Here is a 27,533-nt window from a genome sequence, read left to right on the forward strand (position 1 = left end):
CCTCCCAATGGGTACTGCCTGTCCTGGAGGTGACTTCCAATAGAAAGTCACTGTCAGTCACATTGAAGTCACTGAGCCAGTGCAGTCACACAGACTTCACATATGGATCAGCTGGGGTCTCGGGGAGGGAGGGGGGGGGGGCATTCTGCAGTCTTTCAGCCCATAGGTGAAAGCCAAAAAACTGATCATCGCTGTTTTGTACCCAATTATGGCATGCACTGGAGTATGATACCACTATACAAATAAATGTTAACAAATATACCATGCTAGTATAATTTATTCCTTTGAAGATTTAAAAAAAAATTGGTCCCTTCCCAGCTGATCACAGGAGAAAGAAACAATTAGCTGGAAATAGGCTGCACCTATAAGTGCCAATGGCCACTGTGGGCAACTCAGTTCTCAGACTGAAAAAAGCCCTGTGAATTATACTTTCTGGCAGCACTGCAGTAGATGTTGGCATTTTATAAATATAAAAATACTGTATACATTATCTGTATTTTGGAACATTAGGCTAGAAATGCTAGCATGAATGACTATTATTCGATTAAACATTAAGCAATAAACTGCTAGCTTGAATTTGCAAACATCAAATAACAGATTAAAAAACACAACTAATTTTTATGCCATTCTGCAGTTAAAAGCAATTTCTACCTATGGCCACATTTCCTAATGTACAAATTATCTGGGTAGTAGAAAGGTAAGGTTACCAGTATTAACACAGTCTCTGCTGGCATAGCAGATTGATCCAAGCACCTTCAGGGTGGCAGCTGCACAGTGACAGTGTAAAGGTGGCGAAGGGTGCACCTGATTTGCTAGACTGAGACTGTATCCACTCACAATGCATGATTTAAGAACGAATGCCTAGAAAGCAGTCGAGAGCCTATTTTACATTCCATTAAATGGAAACGTTGATTTTTTTTTCTCCACTTGAGGTTTATTTACTAGCCATTGTTAACTTTTAAGCGTTTCTGTGGGGCTATGAATCACAAATCAAGTCGAACTGTTGCCCTCTTTTCCAATATCCTTTACGAACAGCTGAAAGTATTTATATTTCATTTTAACAAATAACCACACTCTCAGCACAGTTAATTCTGTAGTAAAGTGTGTCAGCTCACTTTGCACTACGTTTTTACAGTGAAGAACACATTTTTGTGTATATGCCCTATGCCGTGTATATCTCGTAATTCTTAGAAATGTGTTTTTCTGTGTCCATTTATTTTGTCAATGAACATCTTGGATTAGACTGACAGAAAATAGTTGTTAGTTCACATTGACTAGTTGCATGTACTGTATATTTGTATATTTCTGTATTCCAACACTTTATTTGTTTTCAAAATTTATAAGTGTCTATTATTTCCATTTATTTCGTCATTTCATATTACTAATAATAAGATTTTAAACCTACCGGTAAATCTTTTTCTCGTAGTCCGTAGAGGATGCTGGGACTCCGTAAGGACCATGGGGGATAGACGGGCTCCGCAGGAGACATGGGCACTTTAAGAAAGACTTTGGATCTGGGTGTGCACTGGCTTCTCCCTCTATGCCCCTCCTCCAGACCTCAGTTAGAGAAACTGTGCCCAGAGGAGACGGACAGTACGAGGAAAGGATTTTTGTTAATCCAAGGGCAAGATTCATACCAGCCACACCAATCACACCGTATAACTTGTGATAAGTGCCCAGTTAACAGTATGAAAACAACATAGCATCAGTCCAAGACCGATGAAACTATAACATAACCCTTATGTAAGCAAAACTATATACAAGTCTTGCAGAAGAAGTCCGCACTTGGGACGGGCGCCCAGCATCCTCTACGGACTACGAGAAAAAGATTTACCGGTAGGTTTAAAATCTTATTTTCTCTAAAGTCCTAGAGGATGCTGGGACTCCGTAAGGACCATGGGGATTATACCAAAGCTCCCAAACGGGCGGGAGAGTGCGGATGACTCTGCAGCACCGATTGAGCAAACAGGAGGTCCTCCTCAGCCAGGGTATCAAACTTATAGAACTTTGCAAAGGTGTTTGACCCCGACCAAGTAGCAGCTCAGCACAGCTGTAGTGCCGAGACCCCTCGGGCAGCCGCCCAAGATGAGCCCACCTTCCTAGTGGAATGGGCCTTAACCGATTTTGGTAACGGCAATCCTGCTGTAGAATGCGCCTGCTGAATCGTGTTACAGATCCAGTGAGCAATAGTCTGCTTTGAAGCAGGGCCGCCAACCTTGTTGGCTGCATACAGGACAAACAGTGCTTCTGTTTTTCTGATCCTAGCCGTTCTGGCCACGTCAATTTTCAAAGCCCTGACCACATCAAGGGACTCGGAATCCTCCAAGTCACGTGTAGCCACAGCCACGACAATAGGTTGGTTCATATGAAAGGATGAGACCACCTTAGGTAGGAATTGAGGACGGGTCCGCAATTCCGCTCTATTCATATGGAAAACCAGATAGGGGCTTTTATGTTATAAAGCCGCTAATTCCGAAACTCGCCTAGCCGAAGCCAAGGCTAACAACATGACCACCTTCCAAGTGAGATATTTCAACTCCACTGTTCTAAGTGGTTCAAACCAATGTGACTTAAGGAAACTTAACACCACGTTAAGGTCCCAAGGCGCCACCGGAGGCACAAAAGGAGGCTGAATATGCAGTACTCCCTTCACAAAAGTCTGTACTTCAGGTAGAGAGGCCAATTCCTTTTGAAAGAAAATGGATAAGGCCAAAATCTGAACTTTAATGGAGCCTAACTTTAGGCCCAAATTCACTCCAGTTTGTAGGAAGTGAAGAAAACGGCCTAGATGGAATTCTTCCGTAGGAGCATTCCTGGCCTCACACCAAGAAACATATTTTCGCCATATTCAGTGATAATGTTTAGATGTCACATCCTTCCTAGCCATTATTAGCGTAGGAATGACCACATCCGGAATACCTTTTTCCGCTAGGATCCGGCGTTCAACCGCCATGCCGTCAAACGCAGCCGCGGTAAGTCTTGGAACAGACAGGGACTCTGTTGCAACAGGTCCTGTCTTAGAGGAAGAGGCCACGGATCTTCTGTGAGCATTTCCTGCAGATCCGGATACCAGGCCCTTCATGGCCAATCCGGAACAATGATTATTGTTCTCACTCCTCTTTTTCTTATTATTCTCAACACCTTGGGTATGAGAGGAAGAGGAGGGAATACATAGACCGACTGGAACACCCACGGTGTCACTAGGGTGTCCACAGCTACCGCCTGAGGATCTCTTGACCTGGCGCAATACCTTTGTAGCTCTTTGTTGAGACGGGACGCCATCATGTCTATTTGGGGCAGTCCCCACCGACTTGCAATCTGTGCGAAAACTTCCTGATGAAGTCCCCACTCTACCGGATGCAGGTCGTGTCTGCTGAGGAAGTCTGCTTCCCAGTTGTCCACTCCCGGAATGAACATTGCTGACAGTGCACGTACATGATTCTCCGCCCAGCGAAGAATTCTGGTGGCTTCCGCCATCGCCACTCAGCTCCTTGTGCCGCCCTGGCGGTTTACATGAGTTACTGCGGTGACATTGTCTGACTGGATCAGAACTGGTCGGTCGCGAAGTAAGGTCTCCGCTTGACGTAGGGCGTTGTATATGGCCCTTAGTTCCAGGATGTTGATGTGAAGACAAGTCTCGTGACTTGACCAAAGGCCTTGGAGATTTCTTCCCTGTTTGACTGCTCCCCAACCTTGGAGGCTCGCGTCCGTGGTCACCAGGATCCGATCCTGAATGCCGAACCTGCGGCCCTCTAGAAGGTGAGCACTCTGCAGCCACCACAGGAGAGATACCCTGGCCCTGGGGGACAGGGTGATCCGCTGATGCATTTGCAGATGTGACCCGGACCATTTGTCCAATAGGTCCCATTGGAAAGTCCTTGCATGGAACCTGCCGAAGGGAATGGCTTCGTACGTCGCCACCATTTTTCCCAGGACTTGAGTGCAATGATGCACTGACACTTGTTTTAGCTTCAACAGGTTCTTGACTAGAGTCATGAGTTCCTGAGCTTTTTCTATCGGAAGAAAAACCGTTTTCTGGTTTGTATCCAGAATCATGCCCAAGAAGGTCAGACGAGTCGTAGGAACCAACTGTGACTTCGGGATATCGAGAATCCAGCCGTGTTTCTGTGACACCTTCAGTGAAAGTGACACGCTGTTCAACAACTGCTCTTTTGATCTCGCCCTTATTAGGAGATTGTCCAAGTATGGGATAATTGTGACTCCTTACTTGCGTAGGAGCACCATCATTTCCACCAATTACCCTGAAATTGGTAATTACAATACTGTACCATAATTCTCAGGTACGCCTGATGGGGTGGATAAATGGGAACATGAAGGTATGCAGCCTTTATGTCTAGATACACCATAAAATCCCCCCCTTCCAGGCTGGCGATGATCGCTCTGAGCGATTCTACCTTGAATTTGTACCTTTTCAAGTATAGGTTCAGAGATTTTAATTTTAAAATAGGTCTGACCGAACCGTCCGGTTTCGGGACTGCAGCCAAGGTTGAGTAATATCCCCTTCCTTGTTGAAGGAGGGGAACCTTGAGCACCACCTGTTGGAGATACAATGTGTGAATTGTATTTAATATTATCTCCCTTTCTGGAGGAGAAGCCGGTAGGGCCGATAAGGAAAACCGGCGAGGAGGCACCTCTTCGAATTCCAGCTTGTAACCCTGAGAAACAATTTCTATTGCCCAGGGATCCACCTGTGAGTGAACTCAGATGTGGCTGAAGAGTCGAAGACGTGCTCCCACTGGGGCGGACTCCCTTAGCGGAGCCCCAGCGTCATGCGGTGGATTTAGTATAGGCCGGGGAGGACTTCTGTTCCTGGGAACTAGCTGTGCCCTGCACCCTTACCTCTGGTAAGAAAGGACGCTCCTCGTACTTTCTTGTTTTTCTGCGACCGAAAGGACTGCATTTGATAATGTCGTGCTTTCTTAGGCTGTGAGGGAATATAAGGCAAAAGATCAGATTTACCAGCTATAGCTGTGGAGACCAGGTCCGAGAGCCCTTCTCCACCCAATTCCTCACCCTTGTAAGGTAAAACCGCCATATGCCTCTTTTAGTCGGCATCACCTGTCCATTGCATGTTCCACAGGACACGTCTAGCAGAAATCGACATAGCGTTGACTCTAGAACCCAGTAGCCCAATGTCTCTTTGAGCATGTCTTATATATAAGACAGCATCTTTTATATATCCTAGGGTCAATAACATGGCATCCTTATCAATCTCCGCTGATAAGGTATCTGTCCACGCTGCTACAGCGCTATAAACCCCTGCCGACACAATCGCCGGTCTGAGTAGTGTACAAGAATGTGTGTAAATGGACATCAAAGTACTTTTCTGCATGCTATCTGCAGGATCCCTGAGGGTAGCTGTATCTTGGTATGTCAGCGCTACCGTTTGGGTAAACGTGTCAACGCCTTGTCCACCTTAGGGGAGGATTCCCATCGTATCCTGGCCCTAGCAGGGAAAGGATACGTCATGAGAATTCTTTTGGGAAACTGCAGTTTCTTGTCTGGAGATTCCCGCTCTTTTCCACACAATTCATTTGGTTCATGAGAGGGGGGAAATGTTATCTCAGCTTTCTTCCCCTTAAACATGAGTACCCTCGTGTCCGGGACAGATGGGTCATCAGTGATATGCAAAATATCTTTTATTACAATAATCATATATTGAATACTTTTCTGCCAGTTTTGGCTGTAACTTTGCATCATCGTAGTCGACACTGGAGTCAGACTCCGTGTCGGTATCAGTGTCTATTATTTTGGATAGTGGGCGTTTTGAGACTCTGAAGGTCCATGCGACATAGGGACAGACATGGGTAGATTCCCTGTCTGTTCTCTAATCTTTTGTGCAATAAATTTACCTCAGCACTTAATTCCACATATCCAGTCAGGTGTCGGCGTTGTCGACGGAGACACCACATTTGCTCCATCTCCTCCTTAGAAGAGCCTTTTACCTCAGACATGTCGACACACACGTACCGACACACCACACACTTAGGGAATCCTCTTATCTGAAGGCAGTTCCCCCACAAGGCCCTTTGGAGAGACAGAGAGAGAGTATGCCAGCACACACCCAGCGCTAATACCCCAGGAAAAACACACAATGTGTTTACCCAGTAGTGCTGTAATACTATTATTTGCTGCCAATTATGTGTCCCCCCCCCTCTTCTCTGAAACCCCCTTTCACCGTGGATAAGCAGGGGAGAGTCCAGGGAGCTTCCTCTCAGCTGCAATGCTGTGCGTTACCTCAGTGAAGATCATGAAGTCTTCTGCCGCCTCTGAAGTCTTCTTTTTCTTCTCATACTCACCCGGCTTCTATCTTCCAGCTCTGTGAGGAGGACGGCGGCGCGGCTCCGGGACGAACTCCAGGGTGAGACCTGTGTTCTGACTCCCTCTGGAGCTAATGGTGTCCAGTAGCCTAAGAAGCAGAGCCTTGAAACTCATAGAAGTAGGTCTGCTTCTCTCCCCTCAGTCCCTCGATGCAGGGAGCCTGTTGCCAGCAGGCTCCCTGAAAATAAAAAACCTAACAAATATACATTCTTTCAGGAAGCTCAGGAGAGCTCCCTGTAATGCACCCAGTCTCCTCTGGGCACAGTATCAAACTGAGGTCTGGAGGAGGGGCATAGAGGGAGGAGCCAGTGCACACCCAGGTCCAAAGTCTTTCTTAAAGTGCCCATGTCTCCTGCGGAGCCCGTCTATCCCCCATGGTCCTTACGGAGTCCCAGCATCCTCTAGGACGTTAGAGAAAATTTTGTATATTGCACCCCTCATCCCATCTCTGTAAGCTTCAAGCCACCTAAAGTACTCCAGGTCAGTTCTTTAGAAGGAGCTCTTGTGATATACAATTAATGCATCCATAGCTAATTAACTATCAATTTTGTCAAAAGATCAGTTAACGGGGAAATAGAATTTGGAGCACGTTAACAACCTGTGATTAGTGTGTGTGGAATGCCCCTTGGCTATCTAACATTCCTTGACTCAATGAATGTTTGCATGGCCCCAGGATGTACATTGTGTTGGGCCACTTTGCAGCTGTGCTATAAATGATGTAGTCACAACCCCAGCACATTATAGTCTTTGAGAAGCAATACACTTTAACTATTTCTCTACCAGAGAAGAAAATGCATACAAAATGATATTCTCATTTACAATTCAGACAAATACACAGTCCTTTTATGAAAGATTCCAACCAATTCCAAATAATTATAATAATCAAGAAAGGTCTGATAAGAGCTGATTGTTAAGTTTAGCTTCTGAACTCAGGCCCTCATTCCGAGTTGATCGGTCGCAAGGCGAATTTAGCAGAGTTACACACGCTAAGCCGCCGCCTACTGGGAGTGTATCTTAGCATCTTAAAATTGCGACCGATGTATTCGCAATATTGCGCTCACAAACTACTTAGCAGTTTTAGAGTAGCTCCAGACTTACTCTGCCTGTGCGATCAGTTCAGTGCTTGTCGTTCCTGGTTTGACGTCACAAACACACCCAGCGTTCGCCCAACCACTCCCCCGTTTCTCCGGCCACTCCTGCGTTTTTTCCGGAAACGGTAGCGTTTTCAGCCACACTCCCATAAAACGGCCTGTTTCCGCCCAGTAACACCCATTTCCTGTCAATCACATTACGATCGCCGGAGCGATGAAAAAGCCGTGAGTAAAAATACTATCTTCATAGCAAAGATACTTGGCGCAGTCGCAGTGCGAATATTGCGCATGCGCACTAAGCGGAATTTCACTGCGATGCGATGAAAAATACCGAGCGAACGACTCGGAATGAGGGCCTCAATGTCTATGATTCTTTTGCAATGATACAATGGGAACTGGATCTGTGTAACCAAATGGTAAGGTGTCAGGCAAAACAAAGTCTTGCTAAAACCCTCCGGATTTAGTAGAATCCTAAACCAAATCCCGGATTCAGTGCAACCTTATTGTGAATTAAAAGTATTGCACATCCTTTAGTATTGCAAATCCTTTGTTGAAATGTAAGTTATTACATTTCTCTTTTAAAAATAAATGTTAACTATTATATTCTGTTACTCATGGTCATTAAATACATGTAGTCCTGCCACCAGTGTGACAATGATATCATGATTAGCCTAGGCCCATAGACCTTGGACTCAGTAGCATTCTTCATATAACTAGCATTCTCTATATATGGTCACAGGCCTAGTTGGGCTGCATCAAGGACACAATATTGTTGCTGACATCCCCTCACCCCGTTCCTGTCTCATATATATACAGTAGATAGATAAAAAAATGTGCAGGAATAAATATCTTTATATACTTTTATCAAAATGATTTTAATTAAAAGACCTATCGATTGGTTTATCCTTGTTCAGGAATGTATATATATATAAATATATATATATATATATATATATATATATATATACAGCAGCAGCCGGCACTCCCATAACCTTTTCAATGTGCTCAGGTGCCAGAAACAGAAATGAATATAGCTCCAACCAAAAACGGCACTCAGAGACAATGTAGCAAAAAAAGGACTTATATTTCCAAAGGTTAACGTTTTGAGGCTCAAAGCCCCGTCGTCAGGACTGTTGCTGTTTTGTCCTGACGACGGGGCTTTGAGCCTCGAAACGTTAACCTTTGGGAATATAAGTCTTTTTTTTTGCTACATTGTCTCTGAGTGCCGTTTTTGGTTGGAGCTATATATATATATATATATATATATATATATATAGTTTTGAAAAAGGGCACTGCAGTCATCCATAAGTAATACTTCATTTACTCACTTCCAGTGTGGCACTTAGAAATTGAACAATGGTGGCTCATTACACAAAAAATATAGAATCCAATACGAAATGCACAGGCAATAATCATGCTCTAGTGATGCATAGTAACATACAAATGCAGTTCTGAGTATAAAAGATCACGGACTTATCCGTCATTTCGTTTTGGATTCTATATTTTTTGTGTAATGAGCCACCATTGTTCAATTTCTAAGTGCCACACTGGAAGTAAGTAAATGAAGTATTACTTATGGATGACTGGAGTGCCCTTTTTCAAGACTATGTGTATTCTGGACCTAGTGGAATGGATTAAAGGGAGCACCAACGAGTATTTAAAGAAGAGAGTGTGCATTTGTCTACAACTACTCTCTCTCTCTCTCTCTCTCGCTCTTTCTCTCTCTATATATATACATATATTATTGTCTCTGTTTAAAGGACACACAAAATCTTAGATGCAGATGATTTATTCCTGCACAATTCACTGATACTCCTATAGGAGTTGTCGCAGATGTATTAAGGGGGGTATACATGGGGGGAGATGTGTGCTGAGCGAACCGCTCAGCACACATCTCTCCCGCCGCTCAGCACAGCGCGATGTGTGCTGAGCGATGCGGGGGGTGGACGGGGGCCGCTCACTTCACCCAGCGGGTGAAGTGAGCAACCCGCTAGATTGGCCTGCATGCAGGCTCAATCTAGCAGCAGCAATAGTGATGTGCTACACACGAGTGATCTGTGCTTAAAACCTAAGCAATCTAGTCAGATTGCTTAGATTTTAAGCATGGATCTCTCCGTGAGTACCCCCCTTTAGACTTTCTCATCTATGGAGGACTTCTAAGATCCCAGCATGGAGCCTTTCAGAGCCTACAATGGATGATAACATGGAAATAGCTTTAAGTGAAATAATCTGCTACTTTTGTTGACCTTTTCATTGCTCATATTATCACCGTTCTCCTATCCTTTGTTACCCTCTTTAGCTGCCAGGCATCAGCCCAAGGATGAACATCACCTAAAAAGAATAATATTAGCTAAAGTTTAGAAAAACACCATGCATTTACATGATCATTTTTCTATCAATATATACGGGCGGTTAATAAGAAAAGCAGCAAAATATCAATTATGTATGGTGTTTTTTTATTAATGTGTCTATAGAGACAGAAACACTGCAGGGATAGAAATACTATAGTGACAGAAACCCTAGTGAGAATCCTATTAGAAACAGCTTTCTACTTCTGTTTTCTTTATATTTCTTTTTCTGGACTGTAATTCACATTTAATGGCGTTAATGTCTCAGTCAGTTGAAGTGCAGATGACACATGTAGAGTGGTTATTATGAGAAAGATAAGAGAGTTATTATTGGTGACTCAGAGGAAGTTCATGTTGAGCTGCTCAGAATTGTGTGTGTTCCTGGTTGGATTGTGATATCTCCTAAGCTTGTCCTACGTGTGTAAATGTGAGAGAGACAAATCTGATGACATCCAGTCGTTTGGTCTCTCAGATCACTTTGTGCTCCATTGTAGATGGCTAGTGTAGTCAGAAGATGACGTCCCACACAGGCTGATAGTTGCTGTTGGTGGTTATCTGGGATGTAGTTATGTGACCGGCGGTCAGGAGACACCTGCAAGGGGCTTGCTGTACTCGCCACCCCCCGCTGGGATTCCCCTGCCGGGATCCCGGAGTCAGTATGCTGACCCCGCTGGTCACGCATACCACACTCATCATCTATCAAATACATTTTCTGGCATGCTTAATAATGAGCTTCTCAGTTTTGTTTTTGACACAATCTCAAAGTCTATATTGGTACCATATAACCTATAAAGGTCAGTGTACAAAGAGACTGTATAAAACTTATACTGTACATTCTGATTTTGCTATAAATGCTGAATGGTTTTTTTTCTGCCATGTCTAATAAATTACTCACATTCATCGTAGGAAAGGTTTTTCTGCTGGTGTTTACAATGGATTCTAAACCTTGATTATTTTAGGCTAGATTATTCTTGTGATTCAGCCTTGTGTCTCCTGGTTTGATATTTAATAAATGTTTCTAATGCTTCTTTCAGACCGCAAATGCCGGATCCTACCCGGTAAGAGACACGTGTCCTTACCGGGTGGGATCCGGCATTTGCGCTCCGCTGCTGGCTTTCCGACCCGGTAATATACCGGGTCGGTTGCCATAGCAGCGGAGGGAGCAGCAGCAGCAGGGGCGGGGGTGGAGGCGGCGCCGGGAGATGAGCTCATCTCCTGCGCCGCCTCTCCCTATGCTGTGAATGGGAACCGTGTCGCATCGACATGGCTCCCATTCACACCGCACCTGACCCGGTAATCAACCCGGGTAAAACCCTTCTTTTTTACCGGGTTGAATTACCGGGTCAGGCGACCCGCTAAAACGACCAAGGACCTTTCACATCGCACACTGACCCGGGTCGACACGGCAATATGCCGTGTCGATACCGGGTTATTTGTGCGATGTGAAAGGGGTATTAGAAGTGCTAATAATATAACATAAAACAAATAGCAACATGCAGCAAATAATGTTGATCAACCGTGTGTGGTATGAACAGCTGTGGACTTGATTCATAGATGGATGCAATGTCAGTGTATGCAGTGAAGTGATTTTTTTTGCCACTGCGCATGCGTCTAAGGGGCAGATGTACAAAGCCTTGGATAGTAATAAAGTAGAGAGAGAGAAAATACCAATCAATCAGCTCCTGTCAGTTTTCAAACACAGCCTGTAACATGGCAATTAGCAGCTGATTGGCCGGTACTTTATCTCTCCCTGCTTTATCACTCTCCAAGGCTTAGTACATCTCCCACTAAGTCACGTATTTGGTCACAGAGAGGATTTCTTTGCATAGTTATTGACATTCACGGAGTCTTTGGGGGAGGTAACGGGGGAGCTGTGACTCAAACGCAGGCGTGCCTCAACTGTTTTTGGGGGGGATGTTATTGCTTGAGACTGCAATCCCGTATGTAATTGAAATTGCTCAGTGCCTTACTTCCAGCAGCCATGGCAGTTTACTCAGATGGTGAATGTTTATCCGATGTGTGTCCGATGGCTGCGTCTTTGTACGCAAGTGGCGAGTCAGAGTTGATGATTATGGGTGTCTGTACACAACTCCCGGGCAATAGTTGCATATTTTTGCACAGCTGCTGCGTGCAAATTTGCAGCTGCAAAAGTATTTGCTACAGTTAATCTTTGAATCAGGCCCTATGTACAGACTCCAGACATAAAGAACTTTTAGTTGAAACAATAAAAAAAAAAAGTTACATTACACTTTATTCTGGAGAAATGTTTTGAAAGCAATTTCCTAAAATTTCTTAACCTCTTCCCCACCAGTCTCCAAGCATGTAGCCAGCAACAGATATATTATATACCAGTCTATGGGGGGGAAGGTTGTAACATTATTTATTTAAAGGTTGCACCTGGGAAGTTGTTCTATTCCATGTCCTGTGTATACATTCACAGTTGTGTTATACATAGCTAGAGCTGTCTGACAACTAGACATCTGCAGCCTTGCTAAAAGAATGCTGTTACTGATGTTTTCTCTCTCCCCCCAGGGATGACTATCAAGAAGATGGGTTTTGTCAGCCCTACAGGGGCATTGCTTGCGCCAGATTTATTGGAAACAGAAGCATTTATGTGGATTCCCTCCAGATGCAGGGGGAAATTGAAAACCGAATTACAGGTAGGGATTACAAATCAGTAGAGTGGTCATTTTTGTTGTCACGTGTAATATAAACATTTTCCTGACAAAAGCCATGTTCCAGTGCATAAAAGCAGTGTTAGGGTTAAGTCCCACAGGTTAACAATTTACTGTCCATTCTAAAAGTAAAAAAAATATTGTAAGAGACTGAGTGGTATCTATATGGTCTATTCAATGCCTGTCGGATCCTCTCCAACGGAGCAGATCCGACAGTTCAGTATTAAATTTGCAGGCAATTCCAGCTTTTTTTTAAAGTCGGATTGACATTGGGGGTAATTCCAAGTTGATCGCAGCAGGAATTTTTTTAGCAGTTGGGCAAAACCATGTGCACTGCAGGGGAGGCAGATATAACATGTGCAGAGAGAGTTAGATTTGGGTGGGTTATTTTGTTTCTGTGCAGGGTAAATACTGGCTGCTTTATTTTTACACTGCAATTTAGATTGCAGATTGAACTCACCACACCCAAATCTAACTCTCTCTGCACATGTTACATCTGCCTCCCCTGCAGTGCACATGGTTTTGCTCAACTGCTAACAAAAATCCTGCTGCGATCAACTTGGAATTACCCCCATTGTCGAAAACGGGCCAAAAAACTGTTGGAATCGCCCGCAACCCTGACAAAACACGTGGATCCGCAGCTAATACGCCGACAAGTCAGATTTTTTAAAAAGTAGAAAAAACGGCACTATAATCGAATAGGTCGAATCCAAATTCGACATAAAAAAGTCGGAAAGTGACGTTTTTCCGACTTTTTAAAAAATCCGACAGTAATTGAATAGACCCATATATGGTAGTCATCGGGGGACATGTACTAAGCAGTGATCAAAGTGGAGAAGTGAGCCAGTGGAGAAGTTGCCCATGGCAACCAATCAGCAGCTCTGTATAATTTTATAGTATGTAAATTATAAATGTTACGTCAATGCTGATTGGTTGCCTTGGGCAACTTCTCCGCTGGCTCACTTCTCCACTGTTATCACTGCTTACTACATGTCCCTCTTTGTGTGCTCACAGTGTAGTACTCTATTGTGATGCCCAGTAAATGGAAGGTGACTTGATATACATCTCAAAACATTAAGGGAATACTGCTGAGGTCAGAAAGTAATGCGTACAGTATTCTTATGTTTCCATGTATGAGTTCTGTAGTTTATCTGCTATTTTTCACGGTTTTTTTTTTTTTTATAGACACTAATTAAAGTACAGCTTTTCTGAAGACTTTATTATGTATTAAATAATGTTCAAGTAGTTTATTTTCTTTCAGTAAGCTCTGAGTAGGCTTCTTTGTAGGGAAGTTTGTAAGATAAGACTGTCAATTTACTATGGCCCTCATTCCGAGTTGTTCGCTCTCAAGGCGATTTTAGCAGAGTTACACACGCTAAGCCTCCGCCTACTGGGAGTGAATCTTAGCTTCTTAAAATTGCGACCGATGTATTCGCAATATTGCGATTACAAACTACTTAGCAGTTTCAGAGTAGCTTCAGACTTACTCGGCATCTGCGATCAGTTCAGTGCTTGTCGTTCCAGGTTTGACGTCACAAACACACCCAGCGTTCGCCCAGACACTCCCCCGTTTCTCCAGCCACTCCCGCGTTTTTTCCGGAAACGGTAGCGTTTTTATCCACACGCCCATAAAACACTGTGTTTCCGCCCAGTAACACCCATTTCCTGTCAATCACATTACGATCGCCGGAGCGAAGAAAAAGCCGTGAGTAAAAAAACTATCTTCATAGCAAAATTACTTGGCGCAGTCGCAGTGCGAACATTGCGCATGCGTACTAAGCAGAAAAACGCTGCGATGCGAAGAAAATTAACGAGCGAACGACTCGGAATGAGGGCCCATGCTTTGTACAAAGCATTTATGTAACACTATGGTTTGGCGCCCCCTAATGTTGAAAACCTTCACATTACAATACGTTTCATAGCAGTTTACCCCTTCAGTCTTGAACGTTTTTTTTTGTTTGTTTTTTAACATTTGTTACATTTGTATGCGGTTCTATAGTTTGCTTATGGGAGAAAGCCCCATTACCATCCAGTGCAGTCTCTTAAATTGTAAGTGTACATGAGATTGGAGTGCGTCGGCTCTGTATTGCCCACATATGTCTGTACGGGATGTAATTATGTGACCGGCAGTCACGAGACGGCTGGTCACATTACCGATGGCCACATCCTGTCCCTCTCTAAATCCCGACAGTCGGCATGCCGACTAGCAGGGACTATTCCCACTCGTGAACCTGTGGATCGCCACCAAGCCTGCAAGGGGCTTGCCTTCCCCCCTTCCGGCTTTCCGCCGCCAGGATCCCGCAGTCGGTATGCTGACCGCCGGGATCCCCAGCGCCGGTCACGCATACCCAACCCGTGTGTACCCATCACTAGAGCATGTGCAGTGCCAATTCACATAAGCAGGCGTGCATTCTGTGTCAGACCCACTGCTTGCTGCAAATTACAATCTCAAAGCATTAACAGTCTAAGGATGGAACTAAACCTCTTCAGAATATCTAGCAGAATGGGAGATGCGTTGTTATAATCACTGACTTAGGTCAATAAATTCCATTTTTCAAGCAGTGAATGCTGCAGACAATTTTTCTTTTTTCTTCTTCCTTTACCTGTTCAAAAAAAAACAACAGAAAAGCAAATAATATGTGCTATGATAATTATAGAATTATATATAAAGAGCACAGTGCTGTACACTTAAATGCATTGCCTACATCCATTTTTGGGTAATGCTGTTTTTGAACATAGACAGTTTAGGAGTATTTTGAAAGGGTGGTCTTCATGTTACCGAATGTCGGGATCCCAGCGCACAGTATACCGGCGTCGGAATCCCGACACCCGGCATACCGACAGATATTCTCCCTTGTAGGGGTCCACGACCCCCCTGGAGGGAGAATAAATAGCATGGCGGGCATAGCGCGCCACCGTGCACGCAGCTTGACGAGCGCAGCGTGGCTAGCACAGCGAGCCCGCAAGGGGCTCATTTGCGCTCGCCACGCTGTCGGTATGCCGGCGGTTGGGCTCCCGGCGCCGGTATGCTGGTCGCCGGGAGCCTGGCCGCCGGCATACCATACTACACCCTTTTGAAAGACTGTCCTTTAAGTGCCAGAAAGAACAGCATATAATCAGTTGCAAGGCAGAGAACAGAGTAAGCGATCGTCAGAATTATCTCTTTTTATTTACGGGTGAGTATACAACTCCTGTAGTTTATGATGACATGCATTCTAAAATATAAATTTCTCTAACGTCCTAGATGATGCTGGGGACTCCGTAAGGACCATGGGGATAGACGGGCTCCGCAGGAGACATGGGCACTTTAAGAAAGAATTTAGTTCCCGGTGTGCACTGGCTCCTCCCTCTATGCCCCTCCTCCAGACCTCAGTTTGATACTGTGCCCAGAGGAGCTGGGTGCTTTTCAGTGAGCTCTCCTGAGTTTACTGATAGAAAGTATTTTGTTAGATTTTTTATTTTCAGGGAGCTCTGCTGGCAACAGACTCCCTGCATCGAGGGACTGAGGGGAGAGAAGCAGCCCTACTCTCTGAAGCTAGGTCCTGCTTCTTAGGCTACTGGACACCATTAGCTCCAGAGGGATTGGTACGCAGGATCTCACCCTCGCCGTCCGTCCCAGAGCCGCGCCGCCGTCCCCCTCGCAGAGCCAGAAGATAGAAGCCGGGTGAGTATGAGAAGAAAAGAAGACTTCACAGGCGGCAGAAGACTTCATGATCATCACTAGAGGTAACGCACAGCACTGCAGCTGTGCGCCATTGCTCCACACACCTCACATACTCTGCACTGTAAGGGTGCAGGGCGCAGGGGGGGGCGCCCTGGGCAGCATTTGGGACCTCATGTTGGCAAAAGTACACATATATACAGCTGGGCACTGTATATATGTATGAGCCCCCGCCAAAATTACTGTATAAGCGGGACAGAAGCCCGCCGTCGAGGGGGCGGGGCTTCTCCCTCAGCACTCACCAGCGCCATTTTTTCTCCACAGCACCGCTGAGAGGAAGCTCCCCGGACTCTCCCCTGCTGATACACGGTAGAAGAGGGTTGAAAAGAGAGGGGGGGGGGGGGGGCACATAATTAGGTGCAATAACTATACATACAGCAGCTACTGGGTTAACATTAAGTTACTGTGTTATTCCTGGGATATTATAGCGCTGGGGTGTGTGCTGGCATACTCTCTCTCTGTCTCTCCAAAGGGCCTTGTGGGGGAACTGTCTTCAGAAAGGACATTCCCTGTGTGTGTGTGGTGTGTCGGTACGCTTGTGTCGACATGTCTGATGAGGAAGGCTATGTGGGAGAGGAGCGGGAGCAAATGAATGTGGTGTCTCTGCCGACGGCGCCGGCACCTGATTGGATGGATATGTGGAAGGTTTTAAATGATAATGTTAATTCCTTGCATAAAAGATTTGACAAGGTTGATGCATTGGGACAGTCAGGTGACCATCTGTCGCAGGGACCGTCAGGGTCTCATAAGCGCCCACTATCCGAAATTGTTGACACAGATACCGACATGGATTCTGACTCCAGTGTCGATAACGATGATGCTAAGTTACAGCCAAAATTGGCTAAATCCCTTCGATATATGATTATAGCAATAAAGGATGTTTTGCACATAACAGAGGAAACCCCTGTCCCTGACACGAGGGTGTATATGTATAAGGGAAAGAAGCCTGAGGTAACTTTTCCCCCCTCACACGAACTGAATGAGTTATGTGAAAAAGCTTGGGAATCTCCAGATAAGAAAATGCAGCTTTCCAAACGGATTCTTATGGCGTATCCTTTCCCGCCAACGGATAGGCTACGATGGGAATCCTCCCCTAGGGTGGACAAAGCTTTAACACGCTTATCCAAAAAGGTAGCCCTGCCATCCAAGGATACGGCTACCCTCAAAGATGCTGCTGACCGCAAACAGGAGGTTACCCTGAAGTCCATTTATACACATTCAGGTACCTTACTAAGACCGGCAATTGCGTCGGCCTGGGTGTGTAGTGCTGTAGCGGCATGGACGGATACCTTATCTGAGGAATTGGATACCCTAGATAAGGATACTGTATTGAAATGGGGGGAATAAGGGTACCGGCGACTTGTGTTGTTTAAAATGCAATAGTTAAAAATAGATTTTAAAAGCCAAAAAATATGTAATAATACAAACGAGCTTTAATATCACATAAAAGCGAATTACAACATAAAACGTACTTCAGAATATTAATAAAAGCATAAAAACATAAAAGGTCTTTGTAAAAAGGTAAGGAAGTTCTGACTTAACTCTTTAAAAATAGGCAAGGGAGTCACCACAGGGAGTCCAACGCGTTTCGTCACAACTGACTTCTTCAAAGGGTTTATGTTTTTATGCTTTTATTAATATTCTGAAGTACGTTTTATGTTGTAATTCGCTTTTATGTGATATTAAAGCTCGTTTGTATTATTACATATTTTTTGGCTTTTAAAATCTATTTTTAACTATTGCATTTTAAACAACACAAGTCGCCGGTACCCTTATTCCCCCCATTTCTATACATTTCCAAGCAGTACTGTACCAGGACTGCATTCTTAAGGGTTGGCAGACACCTTCTAGCAAGGTTACGTGTGTTTTATCAGCAATTTTGTTTTATATATTTTATATATTTTACTGAGAACCCACCTCACAAGTGGCGCTGTGTCATTCCATTTTTTTTAAGGATACTGTATTATTGACCCTGGGGCATATAAAATACGCTGTCCTATATATGAGAGATGCTCAAAGAGACATTAGTCTACTGGGTTCTAGAATAAACGCTATGTCGATTTCTGCCAGAAGGGTCCTGTGGACTCGGCAATGGAAAGGTGATGCCGACTCAAAAAGGCATATGGAGGTTTTACCTTACAGGGGTGAGGAATTGTTCGGGGAAGGTCTCTCGGACCTGGTCTCCACAGCTACAGCTGGAAAGTCAATTTTTTTGCCTTATGTTCCCTCACAGCCTAAGAGAGCACCACATTATCAAATGCAATCCTTTCGTTCACAAAGAAACAAGAAAGTCCGAGGTGCGTCCTTTCTTGCCAGAGGTAGGGGCAGAGGAAAAAAGCTGCACAACACAGCTAGTTCCCAGGAACAGAAGTCCTCACCAGCCTCTGCAAAATCCACCGCATGATGCTGGGGAGTCGGGCCCGGTGGGGGCACGTCTTCGGAATTTCAGCCACATGTGGGTTCACTCCCAGGTGGATCCTTGGGCAATAGAAATTGTGTCTCGGGGTTACAAGCTGGAATTCGAAGAGGTGCCTCCTCGCCGGTATTTCAAATCGGCCCTACCATCTTCCCCCCAAGAAAGGGAAATAGTGTTAAACGCAATACAAAAATTGTATCTTCAGCACGTGGTGGTCAAGGTTCCCCTCCTTCAACAGGGAAGGGGTTATTATTCGACCATGTTTGTAGTCCCGAAACCGGACGGTTCGGTCAGACCCATATTGAATTTAAAATCTCTGAACCTATACTTGAAAAGGTTCAAGTTCAAGATGGAATCGCTAAGAGCGGTCATCGCAAGCCTGGAAGGGGGGGATTTTATGGTGTCACTGGACATAAAGGATGCGTACCTTCATGTCCCCATTTATCCACCTCATCAGGCGTACCTAAGATTTGCGGTACAGGATTGTCATTACCAATTTCAGACGTTGCCGTTTGGTCTCTCAACGGCCCCGAGGATTTTCACCAAAGTAATGGCGGAAATGATGGTGCTCCTGCGGAAGCAAGGTGTCACAATTATCCCGTACTTGGACGATCTCCTCATAAAAGCGAGATCAAGAGAGCAGTTGCTGAACAGCGTATCTCTTTCACTGAAAATGTTACAGCAACACAGCTGGATTCTCAATATTCCAAAGTCGCAGTTGGTTCCTACGACTCGTCTACCCTTCTTGGGCATGATTCTGGACATGGACCAGAAGAGGGTTTATCTCCCGATAAAGAAGGCCCAGGAACTCATGACTCTGGTCAAGAACCTATTGAAACCAAAACAGGTGTCAGTGCGTCATTGCACTCGAGTCCTGGGAAAGATGGTGGCGTCATACGAGGCCATTCCCTTCGGCAGGTTCCATGCGAGGACTTTCCAATGGGACCTACTGGACAAGTGGTCCGGGTCACATCTTCAGATGCATCGGTTGATCACCCTGTCCCCCAGGGCCAGGGTGTCACTACTGTGGTGGCTGCAGAGTGCTCACCTTCTCGAGGGCCGCAGATTCGGCATTCAGGACTGGATCCTGGTGACCACGGACGCAAGCCTCCGAGGTTGGGGAGCAGTCACACAGGGAAGAAATTTCCAGGGTCTTTGGTCAAGTCAAGAGACTTGTCTTCACATCAACATCCTGGAGCTAAGGGCCATATACAACGCCCTACGTCAAGCGGAGACCTTACTTCGCAACCGACCAGTTCTGATCCAGTCAGACAACATCACCGCAGTGGCTCATGTAAACCGCCAAGGCGGCACAAGGAGCAGAGTGGCAATGGCGGAAGCCACCAGAATTCTTCGCTGGGCGGAGAATCATGTAAGCACACTGTCAGCAGTGTTCATTCCGGGAGTGGACAACTGGGAAGCAGACTTCCTCAGCAGACACGACCTACACCCAGGAGAGTGGGGACTTCATCCAGAAGTCTTCGCACAGATTGTGAGTCAGTGGGAACTGCCACAGATAGACATGATGGCGTCCCGCCTCAACAAAAAGCTACAGAGGTATTGCGCCAGGTCAAGAGACCCTCAGGCAGTAGCGGTAGACGCCCTAGTGACACCGTGGGTGTTCCGGTCAGTCTATGTATTTCCTCCTCTTCCTCTCATACCAAAGGTGTTGAGGATAATAAGAAGAAAAGGAGTGAGAGCAATCCTCATTGTTCCAGATTGGCCAAGACGGACCTGGTATCCAGATCTGCAGGAACTGCTCACAGAAGATCCGTGGACTCTTCCTCTAAGACAGGACCTGTTGCAACAGGGACCCTGTCTGTTCCAAGACTTACCGCGGCTGCGTTTGACGGCATGGTGGTTGAACGCCGGATCCTAGCAGAAAAAGGCATTCCGGTTGAGGTTATCCCTATGCTGATAAAGGCTAGGAAGGAAGTAACAGCAAAACATTATCACCGTATATGGCGAAAATATGTTTCTTGGTGTTAGACCAAGAATGCTCCTACGGAAGAATTCCATCTGGGCCGTTTCCTTCACTTCCTACAAACTGGAGTGAATTTGGGCCTTAAATTAGGTTCCATTAAGGTCCAGATTTCGGCCCTATCCATTTTCTTTCAAAAAGAATTGGCTTCTCTCCCAGAAGTTCAGACTTTTGTAAAGGGAGTGCTGCATATTCAGCCTCCTTTTGTGCCTCCGTTGGCACCTTGGGATCTTAACGTGGTGTTAAGTTTCCTAAAGTCACACTGGTTTGAACCACTTAAAACGGTGGAGTTGAAATATCTCACGTGGAAGGTGGTCATGTTATTAGCCTTGGCTTCGGCTAGGCGAGTGTCTGAATTAGCGGCTTTGTCACATTAAAGCCTATTTGGTTTTCCATTTGGATAGAGCAGAATTGCGGACCCGTTCGCAATTTCTGCCAAAAGTGGTTTCATCTTTTCATATGAACCAACCTATTGTGGTGCCTGTGGCTACACGTGACTTGGAGGATTCCGAGTTACTTGATGTGGTCAGGGCTTTGAAAATTTACGTAGCCAGACTGGCTAGAGTCAGGAAAACTGAAGCGCTGTTTGTCCTGTATGCATCCAACAAGATTGGTGCCCCTGCTTCAAAGCAAACTATTGCTCGCTGGATTTGTAACACGATTCAGCAAGCGCATTCTACAACTGGTTTGCCGTTACCAAAATCGGTAAAGGCCCATTCCACTAGGAAGGTGGGCTCTTCTTGGGCGGCTGCCCGAGTGGTCTCGGCACTACAGCTGTGTCGAGCTGCTACTTGGTCGGGTTCAAACACTTTTGCAAAATTCTACAAGTTTGATACCCTGGCTGAGGAGGACCTCATGTTTGCTCAATCGGTGCTGCAGAGTCATCCGCACTCTCCCGCCCGTTTGGGAGCTTTGGTATAATCCCCATGGTCCTTACAGAGTCCCCAGCATCCTCTAGGACGTTAGAGAAAATAAGATTTTACTTACCGGTAAATCTATTTCTCGTAGTCCATAGAGGATGCTGGGCGCCCGTCCCAAGTGCGGACTTCTTCTGCAATACTTGTATATAGTTATTGCTTCAATAAGGGTTATGTTATAGTTGCATCGGTCTTGACCTGATGATATGTTGTTTTCATACTGTTAACTGGGCAGTTATCACAAGTTATACGGTGTGATTGGTGTGGCTGGTATGAATCTTGCCCTTGGATTAACAAAATCCTTTCCTCGTACTGTCCGTCTCCCCTGGGCACAGTTTCTCTAACTGAGGTCTGGAGGAGGGGCATAGAGGGAGGAGCCAGTGCACACCAGGAACTAAATTCTTTCTTAAAGTGCCCATGTCTCCTGCGGAGCCCGTCTATCCCCATGGTCCTTACGGAGTCCCCAGCATCCTCTACGGACTACGAGAAATAGATTTACCGGTAAGTAAAATCTTATTTTTTGCTACATGGTCACTAAGGGAGGAATTCAGTTCTATGATCTGGTGAACTAGTGTGGGCAACCCTTTTGGAAGCTCAGCCTGTTCTGGCTGATGTGAATGGGGCCTGAATTTAAACTGGATGTTGGTTGGGAAGGTTTTTTCCTTTCAATCAGGACTCTACTACCCCTTTCACATCGCACAAATAACCCGGTACCGACACGGCATATTGCCGTGTCGAACCGGGTCAGTGTGCGATGTGAAAGCACACTGGCCGATTTAGCGGGTCGCCTGACCCGGTAAATCAACCCGGTAAAAAAGAAGGGTTTTACCCGGGTTGATTACCGGGTCAGGTGCGGTGTGAATGGGAGCCGTGTCGATGCGACACGGTTCCCATTCACAAGATAGGGAGAGGCGGCGCTGGAGATGAGCTCATCTCCCGACGCCGCCTCCACCCCCGCCCCTGCTGCTGCTGCGGCCTCCGTTGTCATGGCAACCGACCCGGTATATTGCCGGGTCGGGAAGCCTGCAACGGAGCGCAAATGCCGGATCCCACCCGGTAAGTACACGTTTGTCTTACCGGGTAGGACCCGGCATTTGCGGTGTGAATGCAGCATACCTCTACCCTGGTTTTTGGTAGTGTGGGATGCATTTAAAACTTTGAGAGGTACTCTGATTAAGTGGGTTGCTTTACTGAAGGCTTTCAGTATCAAGTATCAAGAGTTACACCTACTATTCTCGCCCCACTGCCGGCATACTGGCGGCTGGGATACCGCCTTCGGTTTCTTGACAGCCGGCATTCCCGATCGCCGGTAATTAGTATGTATTCCGTAGAGGCTTTTTGTAAAAACCAGTTTATCTGGCAGATGCTCTGAAATCATCTAGAATAGCCTGGCTAACTACTCAAAAGGAATGGTATGGTTATTTATTTACCACTAAATCTAATTACAGAGAGATGTATGCTTTGCATTCCCAATATGCTTTTGTAAATAGGCTGGGGATTGTCTTGCCCACTTAGCTAGGACTGAGTGATCCTCTTTGGTTGTGGTGGAGATTCCTAATCCTGATGGGGTGGTTCAGTTACAGATCCTGTAAATTGCCATTGCCTTTGTGCAATTTTATCAGAATTTTTATATATCTAGATTGACATGTAATTTGACGGACCTGCAGTCCTACCTAGCAGCCAATGCACCTTATCTGCAGAGGCTAGGGATTATTTAGACTCTTCAGTTATGTTGGAAAAGGTAAATATTGGCATTTGCTCCTTCCCTGGCTTCTGAACTTGATGGGGTACCTACGGAGCTTTACTAAAGAAATGGTCATTTCTGTATGCATTGTCTCCTTGAGCTGTATAATCAGTTGTATGAGGAAACACTTCTTCCCCAATCTGTGTCAGAGGCCCGTATTATTGTCCTGTATAAGCTAGGGAAGGATCCAGGAGTTCCTAACTCTTATTATCTATATCCCTTCTCCCCAGGCATTAAGATTTTAGCTAAAGAGCTAGCTACAAGGCTCAACCAGGTGATTACACTTCTGATCCACCGAGGCCCCATGTTGTTTAAGTCGGGCAAGTCCACTTCCATTAACCTTTTGTTCTCTCACCAGCAGGAATTATCCTTAGTAGGTGTCTTGTTAAAGGCCGCTAAGGCTTGTGACACAGTGAAGTGGCCCTTCCTGTGGGAGACTATTACCCCTTTTCCATCTGACGATGCGGGTCGCAGCCGGGAACCTGACACGGGTTCTACCGGGCTGCGACCCGCATCGGCCCCTTTCCCATCAGCAGTCACCATCCCGGCATATTGCCGAGTTGGTGACGCTGCTGGTGACACGGCAGGGGCGGCGCTGGGAGATCACATACAGTGTAAACGGGACCCGTGTCGCATCGACACTGCTTCTGTTTACACTACACCTTACCCGGATCATTCCCGTGTCCTACCCAGGTAGCTACCCGGATAGGATTCCCGGGTCACTTGATCCGGGTTTTTCCTGAGGGAGCCGTTTCCACTAGCAAAAAAAAAGGGTAAATGCGCGTCCCCGTGCATTTACCCGTGTTTTTTGAGCTATTGGAAAATGTTTCGGAGGCGCCCCAGATTTAATAAATGGATTTAACTTTTATATTTGTTAATGGTTTTATTTTCTCCTCCTTTTCTTTGTACAAGGCAAGCTTATCACCTGCTGTGATTGCCATAGCTATTTATCCCTTAGCATGCTTAATACAGGCTCATCAGAGCAGCCGGGGTCTATATGCCGATGACATGTAACTTTTTATTTCTGAATAATCATAGCTCCATGTCTATTGTTCCGTATTCTAATATATCAGTTTGACAGTTTTTTCTGGACATTCTATAAATTGGGACAAGTCCTGCATTTTTCCCCTTAGATGTCCGCATACTGTGTGTCCCCTTGTGCCTCTTCCATTGTAGTAGGCATGCACCCACAGAGATGAAAATGGGGGTGTGGCTCAAGATCGCAGCATTTACTGTGAGGCCACTCCCCCTTTTGCTATATAAGGTGCGTGCCTCTGGCAAGCGCAGTTGTCCCTCTTCCCAACGGATCAAAGTTAGGAGGTATGCCCAAGTGGATTACCTGAGGAATCATGTGAGAGTGTGTAGTAAACTACATCTTCTCTCTCTCTCTCACTGGTCATGTTCATTTACTTAAAATGGTTCTACAGCCCAAACCTTTATACGTCTTTCAGCATTCTCCAGTTTTTCTCCCCCTAAAAAATTTAAATAAACAGCGTTATTTCCTCTTTGGTCAAGGATCATTTCTGGTTTTATTACTATACTTTCCAGTTAGCTCATCTGTGGTATTGACTCAGAATTTGGATCCTTTAGGAAGCCCAGGTGCCATACCCCTCTTCAAGCATTATTTAGTGGTAGGCAGTCCAATGCCAAGATCCCTCTGTTAGTTCAAGTTACAAGTTTAGTTACAAAACTCTCCCGGACTTGGGGTTTTGGATCCAGCTACACCTTTGTGGCATTCTTAGGAATTTTCGGAGCTATCGGCACTGCAAGCCAGGGAGGTCTAGGGCAGGTGGGGAGTGGTTTCTATTGGGCAGTTATATGCTTCAGGTGTGCTTAAATCCCTTCATCAGCCTCCACTATTAAATCCCTTGATCAGCCTCCACTCGAGATATCTGCAGCTCCTACATGCTCTGACTGTTCCAAGTAGTCATTCCACTTATAAGTAATGTTCGGGATGCCTTTTCCCTTTCTTTGCATAATAAGTCCCATGTACGGTTTCATAATCTCTGGTCTTCTGTTCCAAATGTCATGTCTCGAATGTACATTGTGCATTATCTAAACTACATTTGTATATTTTATAACTTTACTGTCTATGTTTATTTGATGGATTTTGGTTGTCTATTCTTATGAAAATTCAATAAAAAACATTTAATACAAAAACAACTCATAGCTTTGGTTGGATGTCAACTCTCCCATGGCATATAGACAATAGAGCATTGTACTGTTTGGCTGGAATAGTCCTTTAATATGTATTTGGTTTTGTAGTTCCATATATCTCTGGATATGATTGTATTCATAGGAAAACCGTTAGACTCATTAATTGTAGCTTTATTGCATGTTTTGTTGTGTATTATCATGCCAAACAACAAATGTCAACTGAAAGTCTCATGTAATAATCTTTTTTTTTTTTTTTTTAATGTATGATATATATTTTTTTAGCAGACCTGTTTACTCTTTAATAGACGGTGTGCTTGCTTGTCATTAATGTACAAATAAATGTTAAACAAATATACTGTCCAAAGACACAAAGTGAGCACTTAACCACCGAGCCAATACAAAAACACTGTTTTACAAGATGCTATAAAATCATTTGGTATTCTTTTTTTCAGCGGCATTCACCATGATTGGTACATCCACCCATCTCTCTGACCAGTGCTCCCAGTTTGCTATCCCATCTTTCTGCCATTTTGTGTTCCCACTATGCGATGACCACTCCCGCACCCCAAAGCCAAGAGAACTGTGTCGGGATGAGTGTGAAGTGCTTGAAAATGACCTGTGCCATCAAGAATACAACATTGCTCGCTCCAACCCCCTAATACTGATGCAGCTTCACCTTCCGAATTGTGAGGAGCTTCCGCTGCCTGAGAGCCCTGACGCTGTAAACTGCATGAGAATAGGAATCCCGATGGAGAGAATGAACAGATGTAAGTTGTTTTTCTTAGCTGTTTGCAGTTCTGTGTGTGTGGCTGTCAGACATCTTTCTTTGATTACAAAGAGCCCATCTTAAGGCCAGTAAAGATCTGCAGCCTGGTTCCCATCTGCCCCCTGTGCTCATGCTATGCATGGTTGCAAGGTCATTGGTGTAATGAGGCTCTCTATGGATGTGCCCTCTCCCAGCATGCTCTGGTGTCTGTCAGTGAGGCCCACCTAGGAATAGTTTCACTGATTAGCATGAGATCATGTTACAGCAAGAGACACATATCTGTATGCTGTTTGTAAATATTCTTCAAAGACAGCTTGGCTGATGTATAACATTGTCTATTTCTGTTATGTGGTTAGCGCTCTTGTTTAGTGTGTGTAAAAGCTGTGACACTCACACCAGATGTGCAGGGTCAGGACAGAAACCAGAGCTAAAACTAGCGGCAAATCCAGAATAAAACTTGGTAGTTTTCAAAACATCACCCAATCCCGTGCAGAGGTCCTACAGAGGGATCATTTCATAGCTGTCCCCTCTCTGCAGATAGCAGGTGGGAGTATTTCTGTGGGATGGGTTGCTGACTCCGCATTGCCAGTTATTAATCTTCTCTCTCTTTAGATCAGCAATGCTACAATGGCACCGGGGTTGATTACCGAGGGTCAGTCAGTGTCACCAAGTCTGGGCATCAGTGTCAACCATGGAACAGCCAGTTTCCACACAACCACCAGCTGTCCACTGCTGACTATCCAGAAATTGGCGGAGGGCATGCATACTGCCGTAACCCTGGAGGCCAGATGGAGGGTCCCTGGTGTTTCACCCTTAACAAGAACGTGCGCGTAGAGTTGTGTGAAGTGCCTGCTTGCCGTATGTATCAACATGATCAGATATTTGTACATTAAAGAAAAATGTACTCTGTAAATAAATAAATAAATATTTTCTCTTAAATAGGAGGTAAATAGTTAAATGAACATAGGGGATCATTCAGATCTGATCGATAGGCAGCAATTTTTGCTGTGATCAGATAGTTGCCGCCTACAGGGAGAGTGTATTTTCGCTGTGCAAGTGTGCAATCGCATGTGTAGCAGATCTGTACAAACTAATTTTGTGCAGTCTCCGCGCAGCCCAGGACTTACTCAGCCGCTGCGATCACATCAGGCTGTTCGGGACCAGATTTGACGTCAGACACCCTCCCTGAAAACGCTTGGTCCCGCCTGTGTTTTTACGGACACTCCCTGAACACGGCCAGTTGCCACCCACAAACGGCCTCTTCCTGTCAATCTCCTTGCAAATGCCTGTGCAAATGGATCCTTCGCTCAATCCCGTCGCTGACCAGCAATCCCTGTTGCAGCCGTGCGACGCGCCGGTGCAATGCGGTGCATGC

At 45.3% G+C, this 27,533-nt stretch overlaps 1 protein-coding gene across 2 annotated transcripts in view; it reads left to right on the forward strand.

Moving 5' to 3' along the window:
• ROR2 (receptor tyrosine kinase like orphan receptor 2) overlaps positions 1–27,533 on the forward strand; it is a 298,198-nt gene that overhangs the window by 265,424 nt on the left and 5,241 nt on the right. For both annotated transcript variants that reach the window (XM_063913671.1, XM_063913670.1), the window contains exons 5-7: positions 12,314–12,441; positions 25,845–26,159; positions 26,771–27,016. In XM_063913671.1, the coding sequence (XP_063769741.1) occupies positions 12,314–12,441; positions 25,845–26,159; positions 26,771–27,016 (689 nt within the window). The remainder of the gene's footprint in view (positions 1–12,313; positions 12,442–25,844; positions 26,160–26,770; positions 27,017–27,533) is intronic.

This window comes from Pseudophryne corroboree, chromosome 1 (genome assembly GCF_028390025.1).
Source record: "Pseudophryne corroboree isolate aPseCor3 chromosome 1, aPseCor3.hap2, whole genome shotgun sequence".
NCBI lineage: Eukaryota > Metazoa > Chordata > Amphibia > Anura > Myobatrachidae > Pseudophryne > Pseudophryne corroboree.